We start from the raw sequence: 22,636 nt of genomic DNA, 5'->3' as shown, positions 1-22,636 counted from the left end.
CGCCCACCCAGCCTCCTTGGCTCTTGGCTCTCAGCTCGAAATAAATAAATGACCGTCCCCAAGATTTCATTTCGCCTTTTGGTGCCGAGAAAATTTAATAGAACAAGGGGCGGGGGTGGAGATGGTAGGAGGAGGGTGGCGAGGGGTGGATGTGGGTGGGGGGGAGGAGCGGTGGCGCAGCGGTTAGCGCGCTGCGCTACGAACCCGGCGAACCGGGTTCGATTTCTGCCCACGGCATTTAACACCCAGTGACGATTATCTGAAGCGGTCCCGGACCTCCCGTAGGTCGACTCAGCCTCAAATTTGCACCTGGTGCGGCGTGTAAATATCGCCACTGGTGCTAGCCTTTGTAGCTGCTCGCTCGCAGCCCTTGCCCCAACAGTCTGTCGCAGGCTACACGGGGGGCCTGTGCCTTCTGTGTGTGTGGGAGCGGCTCCTTGAGGCTGCGTTGCGCTGAGGATCGCAGCCTTTTGTGTGGCTCGCAGCGCCTTTGTAGCTCCGTCGATCGCTTTATCTCGGGGCGTTCTCTCCTCCTCCTCCACCCTCCTCCACCTCGCTCTTGTTTTAACATCTCCTATCTCTCTCTCTGTCTTGCTGCTGCCCCCTTTCCTGCAATCTTCACGCGCGCTCCCTCTCGCTCGCTCCTCTCTCTCTCGTCTGCGCCTGCATCTCCCACAGCCACTCTCACCACTCACTCGCACACTCCACTTCATCCACTCATCCACCATTACCACCACACACTTCACCACCATCACCACCGCCATCATCACCCCGCTACCCCACCCACCCAACACTGCTGAGGATATGGAGGCCCCCAGGCCATCTGCCCCCTACCCCCCGTATCTCCCACGTCCGCCCCCCCCTCCTCCACCATCTCCCATCCCCGACTGCCACCCACGCCCCGTGATCACTGTCCCCAACCCCCCCCCACAACCCCCACATCCCCCGCCGCCGTCGCCCTCCTCCCCCCGCGCTCTGCAATGGAGCGCAACCACTGCAGCCATTCGAGAAGAGAGAGACAGCGGGGGACAGCGAGACACAGAGAGACAGAGAGAGACACACAGAGAGAGACACACAGAGAGAGACAGAGACAGAAAGACACACAGAGAGACAGACAGAGAGACACACAGAGAGACACAGAGACAGAGAGACAGAGAGACACAGAGAGACAGAGAGACACACAGAGAGAGACAGAGAGAGACACACAGAGAGAGACAGAGAGACACACAGAGAGACACAGAGACAGAGAGAGAGACAGGCAGAGAGAGCCAAGGGGGGGGGGAGTACATAAAGCAAAGCATAAAAAAACCCAAAAAACTAAATTATGAACGAAGCAAAGTGCCGACGACACCGAGCATCTTCTTGTTTCCTCTGATCGTAAAAAAAAGAAGGATTCAGAGGAGAGAGGGCGAGGGGAGAGCGCAGGAGAGGCACGGGGAGAGAGGCACAGAGAACCACGAGGCAAATCGAGAGAGGGAAGGCGAGGGTAGAGAGAGGGAGGAGGAGGAGGGAGGGCATAGGGAGAACGCACATTATGAGAGAAAGAGAGCGAGAGAGACAGAGCCAAGGAGAGGTATGGATATTAAAACGTGAGCAAGGGAAGAGATACCAAGAGGGGAGAACTGTGAGAGTGAGGAGAGGGAGAGAATATTGGGGTAGGGAGGTAACATTCCCTGCAAGATGCAGCTGCCCCCACCTCCAGTCCCCCCCCCCCTCCAGCCCCCCCCCCACTCCAGCCCACCCCCCCCCTTCCAGCCCGAGGTGAATTCCCGTCTGGCACTTCTCGCGTCATTAACCCATCGAGCGACGAGTTCCGTTCGCACTGAGCCCCTCCTCCTCCTCCTCCTCGCTTTGTTCTCCATTCGTTCTCTTCTCCTCCGACTCCTCTTGGGAAGCTCCGAAGCCAACCCCCACACGAAAGGTGGCAAAGCCCTCGGTGGAATTCGAGCAATCGCTCGCTTAACGCGGTAGATGCGTTCCTGAAAAGTGCCGCGCTAAGTGAAAAACCGCGTTAAGCGAGGGGCTTTGCCGAGTTACTGAATCACATTTGCGCTGGAACATCATCAGCCTGCAGTCACCCCGCGGCGCGACAAATAACTGAGATGAGGGGACGCCGCCACGTGCTGCGTCATTCCGCGTCGTGTGTCATCATACCGCTCATACCGCAGTTATACCGTAGCTCGTCGTCGGCCGTTGAGAAACCGCGTTGTTAACGGTGCGCGTTATAACGGGCGCGTTCCAGGTTATAACGGGCGCGTTTCGCGTTATAACGGGCGCGTTCCGCGTTATAACGGACGCGTTTCGCGTTATAACGGGCGCGTTCCACGTTATAATGGACGCGTTATAACGGACGCGTTCCGCGTTATAACGGGCGCGTTCCACGTTATAATGGACGCGTTATAACGGATGCGTTTCGCGTTATAACGGGCGCGTTCCGCGTTATAACGGACGCGTTTCGCGTTATAACGGGCGTGTTCCACGTTATGATGGATGTGTTATAACGGACGCGTTTCGCGTTATAACGGGCGCGTTCCGCGTTATAACGGACGCGTTTCGCGTTATAACGGGCGTGTTCCACGTTATGATGGATGTGTTATAACGGACGCGTTTCGCGTTATAACGGGCGCGTTCCACGTTATAATGGACGCGTTATAACGGACGCGTTCCGCGTTATAACGGGCGCGTTCCGCGTTATAACGGGCGCGTTCCACGTTATAATGAGCGCGTTATAACGGATGCGTTTCGCGTTATAACGGGCGCGTTCCGCGTTGCGCAAAACTGTTCTCGAATGGAAGAACCGCGTTGCGGCGAAAACGCGTTGTAGTGCGAACACCGCGCGCGTTCAGCGACGTCTCAGCGCAGTCCCCTCCGCCGTGAGCCCAGACGTTCGAGAGTGCGGAGGAGTCAGCAACAGGCGGCGGTGGCTACGCTGCACGCGGCCAGGGGGTTGGTGGATCACCGCACGAGTTGACTAAACGTTGGGGGGACTCCCTTCCCGTGGGCGTCGAGGAGGAGCCCCGTACCCCGCGGCTCGCCGACAGAATTATTCCAGCGCAGCGAAGTGTGGACCGACATCGCCTGTCCCTTCTGCGCGATGTTTCTAAATGTGGAGAGAAAAATCGGAGGACTCGGAGAAAAATCCACGCGACCAAATATACAGCAGGCGTCAAGGTTGGGATCGAACCAACGACCTCCTGCATACCAGACGATGTAGTTAACATCTCCTAGCCACCGTGATGATGATGATGAGAGACACCGCAAACTCCAAATATACAGCAGGCGTCAGGGTCGGGATCGAACCCACGCCCTCCTGTGTACCAGGCGAGGCAGATAACATCTCCTAGCCACCGTGATGATGATGAGAGAGAGAGAGAGACACGCAAACTCCAAATATACAGCAGCAGGCGTCAGGGTCGGGATCGAACCCACGACCTCTTGCACACCAGACGAGGCAGATAACATCTCCCCACCATGGCAAGATGTTATTTCTGCAATCTACTCACATATTTACTGCTATAATGAGCCAAGAATGTCTGTGTGTCCCGCGCGTGACGTCACTCTACGTCGGCCAGCCCCTCACATTAATACTCATGAACAGGTGACGTCCTCCACATGGACCCCCCCCCCTCATTAATATTAATTAGCGGCTGACGTCACTCCACATGGGGGGGCGGCGAGGCGCCTCCTCCCTCCTCCTCGGCGTCAACTCACAACCCTCACTACAAAGGCAGAACCCTCACGTCACGCGATCTCCGTAACGCTGTTGAGACATCGAAGTAAAAAGGACGTCACGATGAACAAGGGATTATAACCTTTAAATGCAATAGGTCTGTGTCACCGCGCCCTTACAAATTGCACGCGCATTGATGCAATGAACATCACGTCGTCGTCTGCCTTTCGCTTGCAAGTTTCACATCTACAGCAATACACCCGTCCGGCAAAAGGCGAGTGTACAATCTACTAATTTACATAAAATATACATAATACACCCACATACATAATTCACTCATATGCATAATAAAGACATCACCCCCCCGCCCCCCATACACAGCCCCCACCCGCTGTCACGTGCAAGTGGCAGCCACGGCTCTCTCAGCCGGGAGGGGGGGGGGGTCACACAGCCACGTCGTGTAAGTGTCTGCAGGCTCCCAGTTGTGGGGATGGGGGGGGGGGTTCAGCCCCCCCATCAGCCCCCCATAGGGGGTGGTGGTGGGGGGGAGGTCAGAAACGCATGTCCCCCCCCGCCCCCCCACTCTCACCCTGGCACATTCTTAGTGGGATTCTCTGGTTGAGTGAAATTAAAGGCCGGGGGGGGGGTTGCCAGTCCCTCTCCTCTCCACGGATGGACCGGAGCATGGATGACACGAGGGGTAATCCGCCTTGCCCCCTTCCCTCCCTCCCTCCCCCACTGACGGCGCTGCTCACAGCGACCACAGCGCCGTCTGTCACCGCCGCAGCGAGGTGGGGGGTTGTTTTGCCAGACACGCTCGCACAGACGACACAAAGACGAAGATCCACACCCAACCCACCCACCCACCACCGTCTTGCGCTCGCACGCCGATGGGGGCAAGTGGCGCTAGCGAGCGGCCGCCTATGAAGAACGGCACGTTGCACTATAGAGACACCGTCACACACTCAGTCACTCAACCAATCACTCACTCAGTCACTCACACAGTCACTCACAGTCACTCACTCAGTTACTCAGTCACTCGGTCACTCGGTCACTCAGTCACTCACAGTCACTCACAGTCACTCACACAGTCACTCACTCAGTCACTCAGTCACTCACAGTCACTCACAGTCACCCAGTCACTCACTCAGTCACTCACAGTGACTCACACAGCCACTCACTCAGTCACTCAGTCACTTAACCAGTCACTCAGTTACTCACACTCAGTCACTCAGTCACTCACACAGTCTCATACACCCAGTCACTTAGTCACTCACACAGTCACTCACCCAATCACTCACAAAGTCACTCACCCAATTACTCACACAGTCACTCACAGTCACTAAGTCACCCAGTCACTCACTCAGTCACTCAGTCACTCACAGTCACTCACCCAGTCACTCAAACAGTCTCACACACCCAGTCACTCACAGTCTCACACAGTCACTCAGTCACTCACAGTCACTCACCCAGTCACTCAGTCACTCACTCAGTCATTCACACAGTCTCACTCACCCAGTCACTCACCCAATTACTCACTCAGTCACTCACACAGTCTCACTCACCCAGTCACTCACTCAGTCACTCACACAGTCACTCACAGTCACTCACACAGTCACCCACACAGTCTCACTCACCCAGTCACTCACTCAGTCACTTACACAGCCACTCACAGTCACTCACACAGTCAGTCACTCAGTCACTCACACTCACTCAGTCACTCACACAGTCACAGTCACTCACACAGTCACCCACACAGTCTCACTCACCCAGTCACTCACTCAGTCACTTACACAGCCACTCACAGTCACTCACCCAGTCACTCAGTCACTCACACAGTCACTCACACAGTCACTCACCCAGTCACTCACAGTCACTCTCACTCAGTCCCTCACACAGTCACTCACAGTCATTCACACAGTCACTCACACAGTCACTCAGTCACTCAGTCACTCACACAGTCTCACACACCCAGTCACTCCCACACCCAGTCACTCACAGTCACTCACAGTCACTCTTAGTCACTCACAGTCACTCACTCACAGTCACTCAGTCAGTCACACAGTCACTCAGTCACTCACACAGTCACTCACTCACAGTCACTCAGTCACTCACACAGTCTCACACTCACAGTCACTCACACAGTCACTCACAGTCACTCAGTCAGTCACTCACCCAGTCACTCAAACAGTCAATCACAGTCACTCACTCACAGTCAATCACACAGGCTCACACACCCAGTCGCACCCCGCGTCCAACACAAGTTGAAGTGGGTAGCACGCCACACACAGACGAGCAACACCTCACCCTGTCGTTCTCTCCACTCATTCCCTCTATCTCACTCTCCACTCATTCCCTCTCGCTCTCAACTCATTCCCCCTCCTACTCTCCACTCATTCCCTCTCTCTCTCTCCACTCATTCCCTCTCTCTCATTCTCCACTCATTCTCTCTCTCTCATTCTCCACTCATTCTCTCTCACTCTCCACTCATTCCCTCTCTCTCATTCTCCACTCATTCCCTCTCTCTCATTCTCCACTCATTCTCTCTCACTCTCCACTCATTCCCTCTCTCTCATTCTCCACTCATTCCCTCTCTCTCATTCTCCACTCATTCTCTCTCACTCTTCACTCATTCCCTCTCTCTCTCACTCTCCACTTATTCCCTCTCTCACTCTCCACTCATTCCCTCTCTCTCACTCTCCACTCATTCCCTCTCTCACTATCCACTCATTCCCTCTCTCACTCTCCACTCATTCCCTCTCTCTCATTCTCCACTCCCTCCCGCACTCTCCACTCATTCCCTCTCTCTCATTCTCCACTCATTCCCTCTCTCACTCTCCACTCATTCCCTCTCTCTCATTCTCCACTCCCTCCCGCACTCTCCACTCATTCCCTCTCTCTCACTCTCCACTCATTCCCTCTCGCTCACTCTCCACTGCTCTCCCTCAGTCTGCGACTCACTTCACCAATGCATTCATTGTTTGGTGGAGTTAATTCATACCGACTCGTCTTCCTTCATTGCAGCACCTCCGTAGCTCTCATTCGCATTCCTTCTTACGAATTCGCTCATTCATTCTCACTCTCGTTCATTCTATAACCCGTTTAGTTCCCATTCTAGAACATCCCTTACTCGCTCACCCATTCATTCGATGTTATATTATTGGTAATTCATTCATCTCTATGACGTTCATCCTCATCCCTTGCCCTCCACTCTGCCGTTCACTCATTCTCCCATGCATTCATTCACTCGCTCATTCGCCCGTATCATTCTCAACCCTCCCTCTCTGCCACTCCTTCTCCCTCTCGGACCCCCCCCCCGCCTACCCACTCCCCTCTCCAAATTAATTCGCTCGCACTCACCAACCCACCCACCCACCGCCCCCTCGTCCCTTCCCACCCTCCACCCACCTCTCTCCCCTTCATCTCCACGCGGTCAGGAGTCATCAATCATCCGCACGGACACACACGCACGCAGACACAGACACACGCAGACACAGACACATACACACAGACACACACACACACGCACACACACACACACGCGCGCGCACACGCACGCACGCGCACAGACAGACACACACACGCACGCGCACTCTCTCTCGTATAAAACATCAAGCGGAGGCACACGCGCTTAGAGAGCGCACTGATCGTGAGAGACAGAGCCAGAGAGAGAGGGAACAACAGAGCGAGACAGACGAACAGGGGAGAGAGAGAGAGATAGTTCGGGGCTGTATATAACGACGTCGGAAAAGTCTGTCGCTACCCCCCCCCCATCTCGCGCTCTCTCCCCACGCGCGCGCATCCAGGAGGTCAGAGCTCGGGGCTGAGAGGAGGAGGAGGAAGAAGCAGCGACGATGTTGAGTTTCTCGGGCACGTGGAAGATGAAGAGCAGCGAGAAGTTCGAGGACTACCTCAAAGAGCTGGGTGCGTGCAGTGGGTGTGTGTGTATGTAGGGTGTGTGTAAAGTGTGTGTGTAGGGTGTGTATGTGTATGGTGTGTGCGTGCAGGGTGTGTGTGTGTAGGGTGTGTGTGTGTAGGGTGTGTGTGTAGGGTGTGTGTGTGTAGGGATTGTGTGTCTAGAGTGTGTGCAGGGTGTGCTGTATGGTGTGTGTAGAGTGTGTGTAGGGGGTGTGTATGGTGTGTGTGTGTAGAGTGTGTGCAGGGTGTGTGTAGGGTGTGTGTGTGTAGGGTTTGTGTGTAGGATGTGTGTGTGCGTAGGGTGTGTGTGCAGGGTGTGTGTGTAGGGTGTGTGTGTAGGGTGTGTGTGTGTAGGGTTTGTGTGCAGGATGTGTGTGTGTGTAGGGTGTGTGTGCAGGGCGTGTGTGTAGGGTGTGTGTGTAGGGTGTGTGTGTATGGTGTGTGTGTGTAGGGTGTGTGTGTATGGTGTGTGTGTGTAGGGTGTGTGTGTATGGCGTGTGTATGTAGGGTGTGTGTGTGTAGAGTGTGTGTAGGGTGTGTGTGTAGGGGTGTGTGTATGGTGTGTATGTAGAGTGTGTTCAGGGTGCGTGTGTGTGTAGGGTGTGTATGTGTATGGTGTGTGTGTAGAGTGTGTGTGTGTAGGGTGTGTGTAGGGTGTGTGTGTATGGTGTGTGTGTGTAGGGTGTATGTGTGTAGGGTGTGTGTGTGTGTGTAGGGTGTGTGTGTAGGGTGTGTGTGTGTAGGGTGTGTGTGTGTAGGGTGTGTGTGTGCAGGGTGTGTGTATGTAGGGTGTGTGTGTCGGGTGTGTGTATAGGGAGCAGTAGAGTAGTGGTTAGCACGCTGCGCTACGAACCCGGTGACCAAAGTTTGATTCCCGCTCACGGCCAACACCAGCGACGATTATCTGAACCGGTCCTGGGCCTCCCCTTGGTCGACTCAGCCTCAAATGAGTACCTGGTGCGGTGTGTAGTAAATATCGCCACTGGGGAGACAAGGGCGGCCGGGCGTGTGGCTGGCCACCCACCCCCTCGTGCGCCGTGCTGGCCTTCATAGGTGCTTCGCTAACAGCACTTGCCCCAACAGTATGTTAAGGCTACACGGGGGAATCTTTGTTTTGTGTGTGGGTAGTGTGTGTGTGTCTGTATGCGTGTAGGGTGTGTGGGTGTGTAGGGTGTGTGGGTGTGTGTTTGGGAGCGGTGGTGAACGGACTTGCGCTACGACCCAGGCGACTCGAGTTCGATTCCCGTTTACAGTGGGAACTATTTTAAGGTCGACTCAGCCTTCAAAGTTTATCTTTTGCGGGGAGACAAAGGCGGCCGAGAGTGGTGTTGGCTCCCCACCCCCGCATCGTGTCCCGTGCCGGCCTTCATAGGTGCTCGCAAATACAACTTGCCCCAACTGCCAGTTACGGCTATACGGGGGATCTTTGTGTAGGTGTCTCTGTGTGTGTGTAGGTGTCTGTGTGTGTGTAGGTGTCTGTGTGTGTGTAGGTGTCTGTGTGTGTGTGTAGGTGTCTGTGTGTGTGTAGGTGTCTGTGTGTGTGTGTAGGTGTCTGTGTGTGTAGGTGTCTCTGTGTGTGTGTAGGTGTCTCTGTGTGGGTCTAGGTGTCTCTGTATATGTGTAGGTGTCTCTGTATGTGTGTAGGTGTCTCTGTGTGTGTAGGTGTCTCTGTGTGTGTGTAGGTGTCTCTGTATGTGTGTAGGTGTCTGTGTGTGTGTGTAGGTGTCTCTATGTGTGTAGGTGTATCTGTGTGTGTAGGTGTATCTGTGTATGTGTCTGTATGTGTGTGTAGGTGTCTCTGTGTGTGTAGGTGTCTCTGTGTGTGTGTAGGTGTATCTGTATCTGTGTGTAGGTGTCTTTGTGTGGGTGCCTGCAGGTGCTAGAATTTGGGTGTCAGCCACTCGCGACTCAGCCGGGTTCTCAAGCCGCGTGAGTTGATGTTCTCAGCCCGGTCACCAATAGGAACGATGTCCGACGTTTCGCTCCACGTGGAAATAAATGAACGTACATTTCGGGTTTAGCCCTCCATTATTATTTTTAAAAAAAAACATGGGGGGACCGCCACGCCCCCTAGTGTTCTCAGTGTGTGGGCGACTGCGCCCCCTACTGCGGCACGCGTGAAAGGCCGCTGCGTGAGATTCCCCAATCGATTCTTCACCTCAATTCCACGGCGCCGGCAGTCGGAATAAACTGCGTTAGAAACATTTTTTTAGTTAAACAAAAAATGTTGACATGAAAACTGATAGCGATGAAAGTTTACGAAATCAATGCGCAGGACTGTACCGCCATTTACGTATGCACGGTGATGAGATGTTAACTACCTCGCCTGGTATACAGGAGGTCGTGGGTTCGACCCCGACCGTGAAGCCTGCTGTATATTTGGAGTTTGCGTGTCTCTATCTCTTATCATCATCACGGTGGCTAGGAGATGTTAACTACCTCGCCTAGTATACAGGAGGTCGTGGGTTTGATTCTGACTCTGACTCCTGCTGTATATTTGGAGTTTGCGTGTCTCTCTCTCTCATCATCATCACGGTGGCTAGGAGATGTTAACTACCTCGCCTGAAATGTAGGAGGTCGTGGGTTCTATCCTGATCCTGACGCCTGCTGCTGTATATTTGGAGTTTGCGTGTCTCTCTCCTCGTAGTCGCGTGGATTTTTCTCCGGGTCCTCCGGGGTTTCCCTCCACATTTAGAATCAACATCACCACACGTTTAGACTATTTGGCTGCTGTAAATTTCCACATGGTGATTATGATGATAAGCAACTTTGTTGAGCTTCATTTGTGGCCAGGTCGCTTCTGAAAAAGAGCTCTAAAGCTCATTGGGACCTTACCTGGTAAAATAAATAAAAACGACGTTTCGGCCAACGACCCTGCTTCATAGCACACGAAGACGGACCATAGCCCTCAACGTCGCCTATTACGTCCGTCCGTATATTGAACTTTTTTCGCGCCGTACGTAGCCAACCGCGTTAATAATCCGAGGTGCGATACAGAACCTATCGATTTTCGTTGTTGCCGCTGCTGTTGTTGTTGTTGATTGTGCCACCACAGGCGGCGGCGTCACCAATTAGTGTACCTGCCATGCGGTCAGTGAACGTGTCAAGCAATCGCTTTCGATCAGTGCAGTAAATAAATAACAATCACGATAACAACAGCAACAACAACGACGACGCATCGATGTATGATGGACGGCGGTCCTGCAGTCTTCTCGAACGTGAGAGCCCTTTTATTTAGCCACACGGAGTGCCCATTGAGAAACGTTGCTCAGTGCGTCGCAGGGACGCGGGCGAGTCGGCGCGCGTCCGCAAATGTTCGGCGCTTCTTGGGTGGCAAGGGTTGGTGGATCACGCAGAGATTCGCGAAACTCCCCGCCAAAAAAAGAAAAACTCGCCGGGGTCTCCGTGCGTGGCGACAGGGATTCCGTGGCCCACGGGTGGCCTGGCAGAGCACACCAACTCGCTACGTTTGAGAAACCGATTTCATCACAACTATTGGTCTCCACGCGAGTTGATGAGTCTCTGTGGTGAGGCTATGAGTCCCTCTATGTGAGTCGATAGGCCAGTCTATGAGTCTCCACGTAAGTCACTGGTGACCCGGCTGAGACCATCACACTTGAGCACACGGTTTTTAAGGACGGGCGGTTCAACCACGGATTCGAACTCAAGTGTGTCTCAGGGGTGTCGGCTCAGCGTCTCCAACGCGGCCAATATGACCCCCCCCCCCCAAATCAGCACGAGTCGCAGTGGAGTCTCAGCCGACAAACTACAGGCACCGAGCTCTCGATCTGTCTCCGTGTAAAACACCAGCGGGACAACCCAGTTTCGGGCGAGCAGCTTTAATAGGGTCCCGTGCTGTAAGATGCGCCAAGCTCTACTGCCCCACGCGCGTGTGGGAGTGATACTGACACGTGTCCCTCCTATAGTCTTCAGTTTGTCTACACCTGTGCGTGCGTAACTACGTCTGAGTGTCTCGATCTCCCCCCCCCCCCCGTGTCTCTGCGTGTCCTGTCCGCTCGTTTATGTGTCTCTACGCCTCGCCTGTCTGTGAATCTCCGTGCACCGGTGTCTTTCTATGTGTCTCTGTGTGTCTCTGTGTCTCCGTGTCTCCCTGTCTCCTCTCTCCGATCTTCTCGACCCCACGCAATGCTCGCACGGCTCCGATCAGACTACGCACGCGTGGCAGGTGTCCCTTTAATTAAAGGCACCCGCTCCCAAGCAGCACCACGTTTCATATTTTGAGTTAATATTATTATTGAACTTCTTTACCCAGTAAGAACCTGACTGGGTCTCGTGGCGGATGCTCAGGAGGGTCCTGCCAAGTTTTCTATGATTGCTGCTGCTGCTGTATAATCCCAATTGAGTCATTTGAGGTCACGAGACGACCGAGTGGATGACGATGATGATGATTATGGTCGAGATTATGATGATGATGCTGCTGACTCCGTGAACGGCATGTGCAGCGTGACGACTCGGAGTGAACGTTTTCCTGATGCTGATGTTCGCTGCATTGTCGATAGACCTAATTTTACTTTATTTGTCTCCATCATCATCATCATGATTATCCTCATCATTGTCGTCATCATGATCGTCATCATCATGAGCATCATCATCGTCATCATGATCATCACTATCATCGTCGTCACGATCATCACCATCATCGTCACTATCATCACCATCATTGTCGTCACGATCATCACCATCATCGTCACCATCATCACCATCATCGTCGTCACGATCATCATCATCCATCATCACTATCGTGATCATGATCATCACCGTTATCATCATAATCATCACCATCATCGTCGTCACGATCATCATCATCCATCATCACTATCGTAATCATGATCATCACCGTTATCATCACCATCATCGTCGTCACAATCATCACCATCATCGCCGTCACGATCATCACCATCATCGCCGTCACGATCATCACCATCATCGTCGTCACGATCATCACCATCATCGTCGTCACGATCATCACCATTATCGCCGTCACGATCATCACCATCATCGCCATCACGATCATCACCGCCGCAGGCATCAACGTGATGCTGAGGAAGATGGCCGCGGCGGCGAAGCCCACGGTGGAGATTCGCCAGGACGGAGAGAACTTCTACATCAAGACGTGGACCTCCATCCGCAGCACGGAGGTCAACTTCAAGGTGGGCGAGGAGTTCGAGGAGGAGACCATGGACGGACGCAAGATGAAGGTAAGACGACGACGAGGAGGAGGGGTTTTGGTGGTGGTGGTGGTGGAGGGGTGGTGGTGGAAGAGGAGGAGTGGAGGAGGAAGGCGAGGGGTGGAGGAAGAGGGGTGGTGGAAGAGGAGGGGTAGTCGAGGGTTGGTGGAGGAGGGGTGGAGGAGGAGTGGAGGAGGAGGAGGGGTGGTGGAGGAGGAAGGATGGTGGTGGAGGAAGAGGAGTGGTGGATGAGCGTTGGTGGAAGAGGAGTGGAGGAGGAAGAGGAGGGCTGGTAGAGGAAGGGGAGGGGTGGAGGAAGAGGAGGAGGGGTGGTGGAGGAGGAGGGGTGGTGATGGAGGGGTGATGGAGGAGGGGTGGTGGAGGAGGAGGAGGGGTGGAGGAAGGGGAGGGGTGGATGAAGAGGAGGGGTGGAGGAGGAGGATGTTACTGAGAATAGTGATGAGTTGCAGGGTGAGGTGCCATCGCAGGGCACTTTACACGCGATCAGCCACTTGCATCGCATCTCAACACATTCCAAAGGGCACCTCCAGTGGCAGCTGTCCCTATGTGGCACAACGTGATTCAGTGACAGGCCTACGAGTGGTGCATTTAGTGTACTGCCAGTGGGGGGCCATGATTGCTGCTGCTGCTCTACGTGATCCCATGTGTCGCGGTTTGCATTTTACCAAATCCGGACCCTGACATCTGCCATCACGCCCCAGCCTGCGCCTCGATTCGAATGACGTCCCGGGGATCTTCAACGTCCGCTGCGAGCGACGCCGACGGCGCGCAGCGTATTCACGGCGAATTAACGAACACCGCATGCGTTTAACCAGGGCGCGGGCCTGCGGGCCGCTTCGAACCGCGCGCGCTTCTGCGACGCCACCGGACGAACGACCCCAGCGATCGACGGGCCTCGCCAATAGGGGCAACAAGAGTAGCAGTGACGACGACGATGACGATGACGACGACGATGATGATGGTCCCCATCCCCCTGCCCCTGCCTGCAACGCAGAGCGTGGTGAAGTGGGAGAAAGACGACAAGCTGCAGTGCGTGCAGCTGCCACTCAAGGGCGACGGCCTGCAGACCGAGTGGAGCCGCGAGATGGTGTCGGAGAACGAGCTCATCCTGGTGAGAGCCGGGGGGGCGAGGGGAGGGAGGGAGGGGGCTTGGAGGGGAGGGGCTGGGGGGGCTGGGGATTGAGGGGGAGACCCGGGAAAAGGAGTGGGGGGGGATTTATTTTGCTCGTTGGACGTCCGAGATACAAAGCTGTTGACCTTGGCCACGTCGGCAGAGCTTCCCGTAAGAAGTCCGCAACGTTCTTGGGAGGCGTCCCAGAGCATCGCGAGCGAGGCAGCCCCCCCCCCCTTTCCCCCACCAGGCCAGCCCCCCCCCCCCCATGAAGCGCTTTCGGCGAAGCCGCCCGCCTGCAGCGCTTTGGCCAGGATTCCTCGCTGGCTGGCGGGCTGGCGACAAATAGCAGCAGCAGTGTCGCTTCCAAGAACTCGGAGCTCAGTGGGATGGGTGAAGCTGCCCCTCTGCACGCTCAGAACGAAACTCAAATCCATGGGGGGGGGGGGGGGGGATCTCTGGGCAGTTACGAATGAAGCTAGTGCGGGGCCTGTAGCATTATGTTATAAAGGGGCCCTAAATAAAAAATAAAACACGTAAATATTCAAACACAAATTTTTTTACTTGCATAGTAAAGTAATTATATTTTTCCATTCGCTGTACAGCCAGATAATACGACAAATCGCTAACCTTAAACACCCAGTCGTACATACAAAGTTGAAGGTGGTATAGTACTATAGTAATAGAGCAAGTGCAGAATCACTGCACCGGAATTGACAGCTTGAAAGCGTTTAACGCGGGGCCCTTGAAAGTGCGGGGCCCGTAGCTACTACTTGTGCGACTACGATAATCCGGCCTTCGCTTCCATGGCACCACATTTCTCTTTCAGAAGGCAGTTTTCCTCTTTTAGCTCGGCCACTGTTCTATCCAATCCCACCGGCCATTGTCACTGACGCAGAGCAAACCTTGTGATGCCACGCGCGGTTACTGGGCCACCCACACCCAGTCTCGTGTGCCACAGTGCCGGCCTTCATACGTGCTGCTACTCGCGCTAAGGGGCCGTACATAAATGACGTAACGCACCTGGGGGGGGGGGGGTGGTCAGACATTTGTGACGATGTGTGACCGAGGGGGGGGGGGGTGTTTGAGAAATGTGACGTCACATCAAAATGCGCAACTTTATACAAATATAGACAACACGTTCTACTTAATTAAATAGACTTTGTAATAAATGTTTTTCTCCTACAACATCAGAGTGCAGCGCCACATTAAATACGCACTACAATGACAATAGTTTTAAAGCGATTTGAAGCACGCTTTATTTGGGGGGGGGGCAGGGCTTTGTGACGTCATATTTGAGGGGGGGGGGGGTCTGAGAGCGGGGGAGGGGGGTCAAAAAATCGTCCAAAATCGCGTGACGTCATTTATGGACGGCCCCTAACGGCACGCGCCCCCGATAGCCCAACGAACACATTTGTGAATCCGTCTTTCTTCTGAACGCTGCTGCTGCTGTTGTTGTTGTCGTTCTGCAGACGATGTCCTGCAAGGACGCGGTGTGCACTCGCGTCTACGTCAAGGAGTGAATTCCGGAAAGGGAAGATGAGCGATGATTGAGACCAAGATAACACTTACACCCACGTACACATACATACACATACACACACACATACACACACACATACATACACACACATACATACACATACACACATACATACACACACATACATACACATACACACACATACACACACATACACATACATACATACACATACATACACATACATACACACACGTACACACATACATACACATACATACACATACACACACATACATACACACACATACATACACACACATACATACACACACATACACACATACATACACACACGTACATACACACATACATACACACACACGCTCTACATACATACACATACATACACACACAAAGACATACATACACACGCATACAAAGACATACACACATACATGCACACATACAAAGACATACACACACATACATACACACACAAAGACATACAAAGATAAAGATACAAACACACACATACACACATATATGAAGACATACATACGCACACATACAAAGACATACACACATAAATGCATAATTTAATACTGGTCAACTCATGTTTACGCGAAGAGATGTACACATACACAAAGATACACAGACATACATAAACGTGCACACAGGTAAAAATATACACACATCTTCACACACACACAAACACACTCACACGTCACACCGCGCCGTAGGTAATTAATTAGCAAAGTTAGGGTGACGGTAAGCACAGGGAGAAGAAAGAAATGACGACTCTAAGGTGTCCGTAGAACCAACCACCCCCTCCTGCGTCTCTCCCGTGCGTGTGTCGTGACCCGACTCTCAACATCTGTTTACTAAAAAAGAAGAAGTCACTCTCTAAGGTGGTACTCTTAATAATGTTGTTGTCTTGCTCGTTGTTTGTCTTTGTTGCTGTATCAGCCGCGCGATATATTATTGAACAAAATAAATACCACTCGAAAGGTAACGGATATGGTGATGTTGATATTGATGATGGGGATGCTGTTTGTGATGATGATGTTGATGATGTTGATGGTGATGTTTGATTATAATGGTGATGATATTGGTGATGTGGATAGTGCTGATGTTGTTGATGATGTTGATGATGATGGTGATGTTGATGATGATGTCGATGATATTGGTGATGATGTTGATAGTGGTGATGATGATTTTGATTATGGTGGTGATGTTGATGATGTTGAAGATGTTGATGGTAATTATATTGATGATGTTGATGTTGGTGATGATGATGATGTTGATGATAATGATATTGGTAATGATGTTGATAGTGGTGATGATGATGGTGATGATGTTGATGGTGATGATGTTCATGATAGGCAGGCAGGCGCGCTTGTAGGTTTGTTGTTGTTGGAGTAGGAATGTTGGAGTAGGAATGGTGGAGTGGGAATGTTGGGATTGGGAAATGGTTCTTTGCTTCGCACCCAATAAAGCCCCCCTCCAGAGATGCGCATTCTGCGTCTTCAGTCGTGGTGGTGGTGTTCACGGTGGTGGTGTTTCACGGTGGTGGTGGTCACGGTGGTGGTGGTGGTCACGGTGGTGGTCACGGTGGTGGGTGGTCACGGTGGTGGTGGGTGGTCACGGTGGTGGTCACGGTGGTGGTGGTCACGGTGGTGGTGGTCACGGTGGTGGTCACGGTGGTGGTGGTCATCACGGTGGTGGTGGTGGTCACGGTGGTGGTCATCACGGTGGTGGTGGTCACGATGGTGGTGGTGGTCACGGTGGTGGTGGTCACAATGGTAGTGATCACGGTGGTGGTGGTGGTGGTCACGGTGGTGGTGGTCACGGTGGTGGTGGTCACGATGGTGGTGGTGGTCACGGTGGTGGTGGTCACGATGGTAGTGATCACGGTGGTGGTGGTGGTCACGGTGGTGGTGGTCACGGTGGTGGTGGTGGTCACGGTGGTGGTGGTCACGGTGGTGGTGGTCACGGTGGTGGTGGTCACGGTGGTGGTGGTCCGGCACAGATGCCATATTTCTGTCCGTCTGCTACAGCAGAGGTGTAGGGAATTCCAACAAGACCTACATCTCTGCTTTATTGACCTGGTCAAGGCCTATGATACCATCAGTAGGCCTGGTCTCTGGGTTGTTCTTCGTGCTTTCGGAGTCCCTGACCCGCTGCTCACGATCATTAAGGACCTTCATGATGGTGAGCGGGCCCGGGTAAAACTACGTGGCCGGGAGTCGGAGCCAATACCTGTTCACCTTGGGGTGCGACAGGGATGTCCTCTGGCTCCAACATTATTTAACATATTTTTCGACCACGTAGTTCCGTGAAGCCTTTGATGGCTGTACCAGGGGATTTTCCATCTGGTACAGATACAATGGGCGGCTGATCGATGCCCCGGGTGCGGTCAAGGGATGGCTCCCTATAGGTCAACCACGTTATGTATGCCGATGATCTGGTAATTGCCGCTCACTCAGAGGAGTTGAAGGCGCTGCTCGCTGCTGAACCTGGAGCGTGCCACTAAGAGTTGGGGCCTTACCATCAGCCCCACCAAAACTAAGCATCTGCCTGGGTATTTTGTACCATCGGGCACTCCACCCCCACAACTCCCAATCGGTGATGGGGCAGTTGTGGAGAGAGTGGAGAGTTTCCCATACCTGGGCAGTGTGCTCATGACCGGCTCCGGTTTGACAGCAAGGTCTCACTCAGAATCAGTCGAGCGGCATTATCTTTTCATCGGTTGCGTCACGCTGAGTGGAAGCTACCTGGTCTGTCACTCCGCACGAAGCTTTGGGTCTTCTCTGCCACGGTCATTCCCTCCCTGATCTACGCTTGCGAAACGTGGACCCCCCTAACGGAGCATCTTCGCCGATTGAAAACATTTTGGCTGGCCTGCCTACGATTCATCCTGGGTTTAACCAGGCTGGATTGTGTGAAGAGCTCCACAAATCTTTGAAAGATCTGGGCAAAGTCCCATCGGTGAGCTCCTCCGGCAGGCAAGGCTGCGTTGGCTGGGTCATGTAGCCCGCATGCCCAGTCACCGCATGGCTAAACAGATTCTGTTTGGCTGGATAGAGGGGGGCCAAACAGGCGAAGTGATGTGGTACCAAGAGGGATGTGGAGCTGAGTGGATTTGCCGATGACTGGTACCCAGCGGTGTCAAGATCGACCTCTGTGGAGGATGCTACTGGGCAGTTGGAGGCAGTCGTCCTCCAACAACAACGGAGGGCGGAGGAGCGACGCTCACAACAACGAGCGGAGCGCCGGGTGGCTAAGCACAGCAAGTTGGCACAGTAGGGGGCACAGGTGGTGCATCAGCCAGTCATCTCAATCATCTCAGTCAAGTCGACCGTGGCACCTGGGTCTGCCCCGTGACTTCCTGCCAGCGGGCGTTCGGACACTTTACGTTGCCTCAAGGTGCACATAGCCTGGCAACAAACGTCATGGTGACGTCACCGCCACTTAGTGGGGAATGGCGGTTGCTGTTGTTATTGGGTCACGGTGGTGGTCACAGTGGTGGTGGTCACGGTGGTGATGCTGATGGTGGTGTTGATGGTGGTGGTGTTCGTGGCGAGTGTAGCGGTTTGCCAATTGCGCTATGATCCCCGCAACCAGAATTCGATTTCCCGCTCATGACCCATCGCAGTCGCAAATATCCCCTAGGTCGACCCAGCCTCAAATGAGAACCTGGTGCGGTGCGTAAACATCGCCACTGGGGAGACAAAGGCGGCCAGGCACGGTGCCGGTCACCCACCCCCCGCGGCCAGCCTTTATATGTGCTCGCCAAAAGCACTTTCCCCAACAGTCTGTTAAGGCAACACGGGTGGATCATCCTTTTTTTCTGTCTTTCGGGGACAGTGTTGATAACGGCGTGGAGACGGTGACATCGGTGGTGGTGGTGGTGACGACGGCGGCGATGCTGTTTGTGATGTGATGTCGCAATGTTTGTGCCAGCTCCCCCAATGGAGCATTTCGAACTTCGCGTGGGAGAAACAAACCTCCGAGGCCGCTGTCCTGCGTGGCCAACGCGGCCGAATCCCCGAGCGCGCTCCATCTCCTCCCCTCTCTCCCTTCCCTTCCACCTGCCGCTCCTATCTCTCTCTTTTTTTTCTTCCTTTTTTATCGTTCTTTTTACGATCAGAGGAAACAAGAAGATGCTCGGTGTAGTCGGCACTTTGGCTTCGTTCATCATTTCGTATTTTTAAAAAAATAACTTTGCTTTATGTAAACCCCCATCTCTCGCTCACTCTCTCGCCTCACTCTCTCTCCACTCTCTTTTCTTTTTACGATCAAAGGAACCAAGAAGATGCTCGGTGTAGTCGGCACTTTGCTTCGTTCATCATTTCGTTTTTTTTTCCAATGCTTTGCTTTAGTGTGTCCCCCTCTCCCCCCCTGTTTAAATGAAAAGATTTCACAAAAGATTTCACGCTCTGCTCTCCTCCTTCTTACCCCATTCCTTCTCTCTACACCCCCTCTCTCTCTCTACCCCCTCTCTCTCTACCCCCTCTCTCTACCCCCTGTCTCTCTACCCCCCTCTCTCTCTACCCCCTCTCTCTACCCCCTCTCTCTACCCCCCCTCTCTCTACCCCCTCTCTCTCCTACCCCCCCCCCCTCTCTCTCTACCCCCTCTCTCTACCCCCCCCTCTCTTTCTACCCCCTCTCTCTACCCCCTCTCTCCCTACTCTATGTCCCACGTTCCCCCTGTTTCTCCCTTCCCTTCCACCTGCCGCTCCACTCTCTCTCTCTCTCCACTCTCTCGCTCGCTCTCCTCGAACGCCGCGCACGGCGCATCTGCAGCGCGCCGCGCGCCTTCATCCACCAGGCACCGCGATGTTCCCGCACCTGGAGGCCGTCTCTCCCCACCGGCACTCAGATGCGGAGGGCGTGGAGAGCTCTTTGGGGGCGCGCGGGTGAGAGCGGAGGAGATGACGATAGAGGGGGGGGCAGGGGTGTAAGGGGGGGGGGCGGTAACACTGTAACCCCACCGGGACAGCACCAGCGCCTTCTAGCCCCCCCCCCTGTGTGCCGTGCGTGACTTCCCACTCACTCACTCACTCCTCACCCCCCTGCCGCCGCTCCTCCTTCCTTCTCATCCCTCCACTCCTATTCATTCCTCACCCCCTTCCTCCGTTCACTCCTTCCTCACTCGCGTCCACAGATGCCTCCTTCTGCCCCCCTTACCCTCGCGTGTTCCCCTCTGCAGATTCTACCGCTGCAGTCCGCCACCCACCCCCCATCTCTATTTCTTTTTTTTACGATCAGAGGAAACAAGAAGATGCTCGGTGTAGTCGGCACTTTGCTTCGTTCATCATTTCGTTTTTTCATGTTTTTTATCTTTCCTTTATGTAACCCCCGCTCTCTGCCCCCCCCTCTCTCTTTCGCTCTCTCTCGCTCTAGTTCTCTTTTTTTTTTACTACTACAAGTGCTGCATCTGCACGCAGCCCTTCTCGCAGTCCAACGGCCTCCGACGGGTAGCTCATATCTGCATGCAGAGCTCCCCGTCATCTGCCACCGAGCACACGGCCTCCTCCAGCCCCCCCCCTCTCTCTCTACCCCCCCCTCTCTCTCTACCCCCCTCTCTCCCCCCATCTCTCTCTACCCCCCTCTCTCCCTACTCTATGTCTATGTTCCCCCTGTTTGCTATGTAATATTCATCCCGAATGATCTCCTTCAATGTCATCCTTCTCTCCCTCTCGTCCATCCCTCCCTCATCCCCACCCCCCCATATCCCTCTCTCCCTCCAATCACTGCTTCCCATTTCTCACATCTCTCGGTCTCATCACCATTTCACATCCACCAACTCCTCCCCCCCCCCGGAGTCTATCCCATCAAACAAACGCTCCATCGCTTCGCATCCTTTCATCCCACCCCACACCCTCACACTCTCTCATCAGTCACGCGACGGGAGGATCGAGGGATGGAGGGAGGGGGGCAGCCCCCCCCCAGCCATCTCCCCCCTCCCCCCGTGTCCCCCATCGCTCGCATCGGGACCTCGCTAATAGTCACGCGTAGCACGCCCTGCCACGCTCATTGTGATTGGTGGTGGGGGGCTGTTTTAATGGGGGGCGCGGGGGTGGGGGGAGGTGTAAATGTCTCACTGAGCGAGAACAAATTGAGTGGCGCTCATTAATTGTCGCGGACATTCCACGTTACTATGCCGGGAGACAGTACAGCACGCACGTGACGATAACAACTGCACTTTTATTCATACGTGAGTGTTTACTCGTTTCATTTGGGGTGCATTGTTTATTTTTGCTCTTTAACGCCCAGAACACCGCAAACACGCGCTCCGAGGAGACGGAGCGATAACTCCGCCCCGCGCTGCTGCGTGGATCATTCACGGATTGGTTGCCTCGGAGGACTCTGTGGATAGATGGAACACCGCCGGCGGGCCTGGGGAGGCCTTCGTCGGGCAGTGGATTGATCAAATCACACGCTGACGATGATGTCTTTGTATCGGCGTCACGAGGTGTACGGCATTAAAGTAGCGGCTACAGCAGCAGGCAGGAGTGCATCACGGTGTGCCGGAGAACGGCCTCTGTAAGGTGACGTCAATTCTCAGGTCCCTACAAATTAATTGACTCGATCACACATCGTCATCATCATCATCATCGTCGTCGTCAAACGTCTTCCTTCTCCGTGCGGCTGCTGCAGCTGCTGTTGATGTTGAGCAGCAGCTGTGACGGTGCCTCCATGAATATGTGTCGGTGTGAGTTTTTGGGTCTCGGTGTGAATCTATAGATATCTGTGCGAGTCAATGGGTCTCTATGTAAGTCTATGGGTCTGTATGTGAGTCTGGGTCTCAGTGTGAGTATATGGGTCCCAATGTTAATCTATGGGTCTCCATGTGAGTCTATGGGTCTCGATGTGAGTCTATGGGTCTCAATGTGAGTCTATGGGTCTCCATGTGAGTATATGGGTCTCGATGTGAGTCTATGGGTCTCGATGTGAGTCTATGGGTCTCTATGTGAGTGTATGGGTCTCGATGTGAGTCTATGGGTCTCAATGTCAGTGTAAGGGTCTCAATGTGAGTCGCCAGGTTCGGAGCGCAGCGCGCTAACCACTACACTACCGCTTCCCACACGCACACACTGACACACACACACTGACGCACACACACTGACAGACACAGATCTGTGAGCCCGTGGGACTCACATGACAAATGACCCCCGATAGGCATTATGAATCGCGGCAATGAGAATCGGAGCCGTGACACAAAGTGCTGGGGGGTA

At 53.8% G+C, this 22,636-nt stretch overlaps 1 protein-coding gene across 1 annotated transcript; it reads left to right on the top strand.

The window, feature by feature from the left end:
• Positions 1–7,109: 7,109 nt before the first annotated feature.
• Positions 7,110–16,903, top strand: LOC144736212 (cellular retinoic acid-binding protein 2-like). The gene is made up of 4 exons (XM_078618822.1): positions 7,110–7,594; positions 12,635–12,807; positions 13,793–13,909; positions 15,382–16,903. The coding sequence occupies exons 1-4, from the start codon at positions 7,525–7,527 to the stop codon at positions 15,430–15,432; spliced, it is 411 nt and encodes a 136-aa protein (XP_078474948.1). The 5' UTR covers positions 7,110–7,524; the 3' UTR covers positions 15,433–16,903.
• Positions 16,904–22,636: the final 5,733 nt, after the last annotated feature.

Source organism: Lampetra planeri, chromosome 59, assembly GCF_965212315.1.
Source record: "Lampetra planeri chromosome 59, kcLamPlan1.2.h2, whole genome shotgun sequence".
NCBI classification, from domain to species: domain Eukaryota; kingdom Metazoa; phylum Chordata; class Hyperoartia; order Petromyzontiformes; family Petromyzontidae; genus Lampetra; species Lampetra planeri.
The sequence above is the reverse complement of the archived record's forward strand: the minus strand, read 5'-3'. Positions and strand labels throughout refer to the sequence as shown.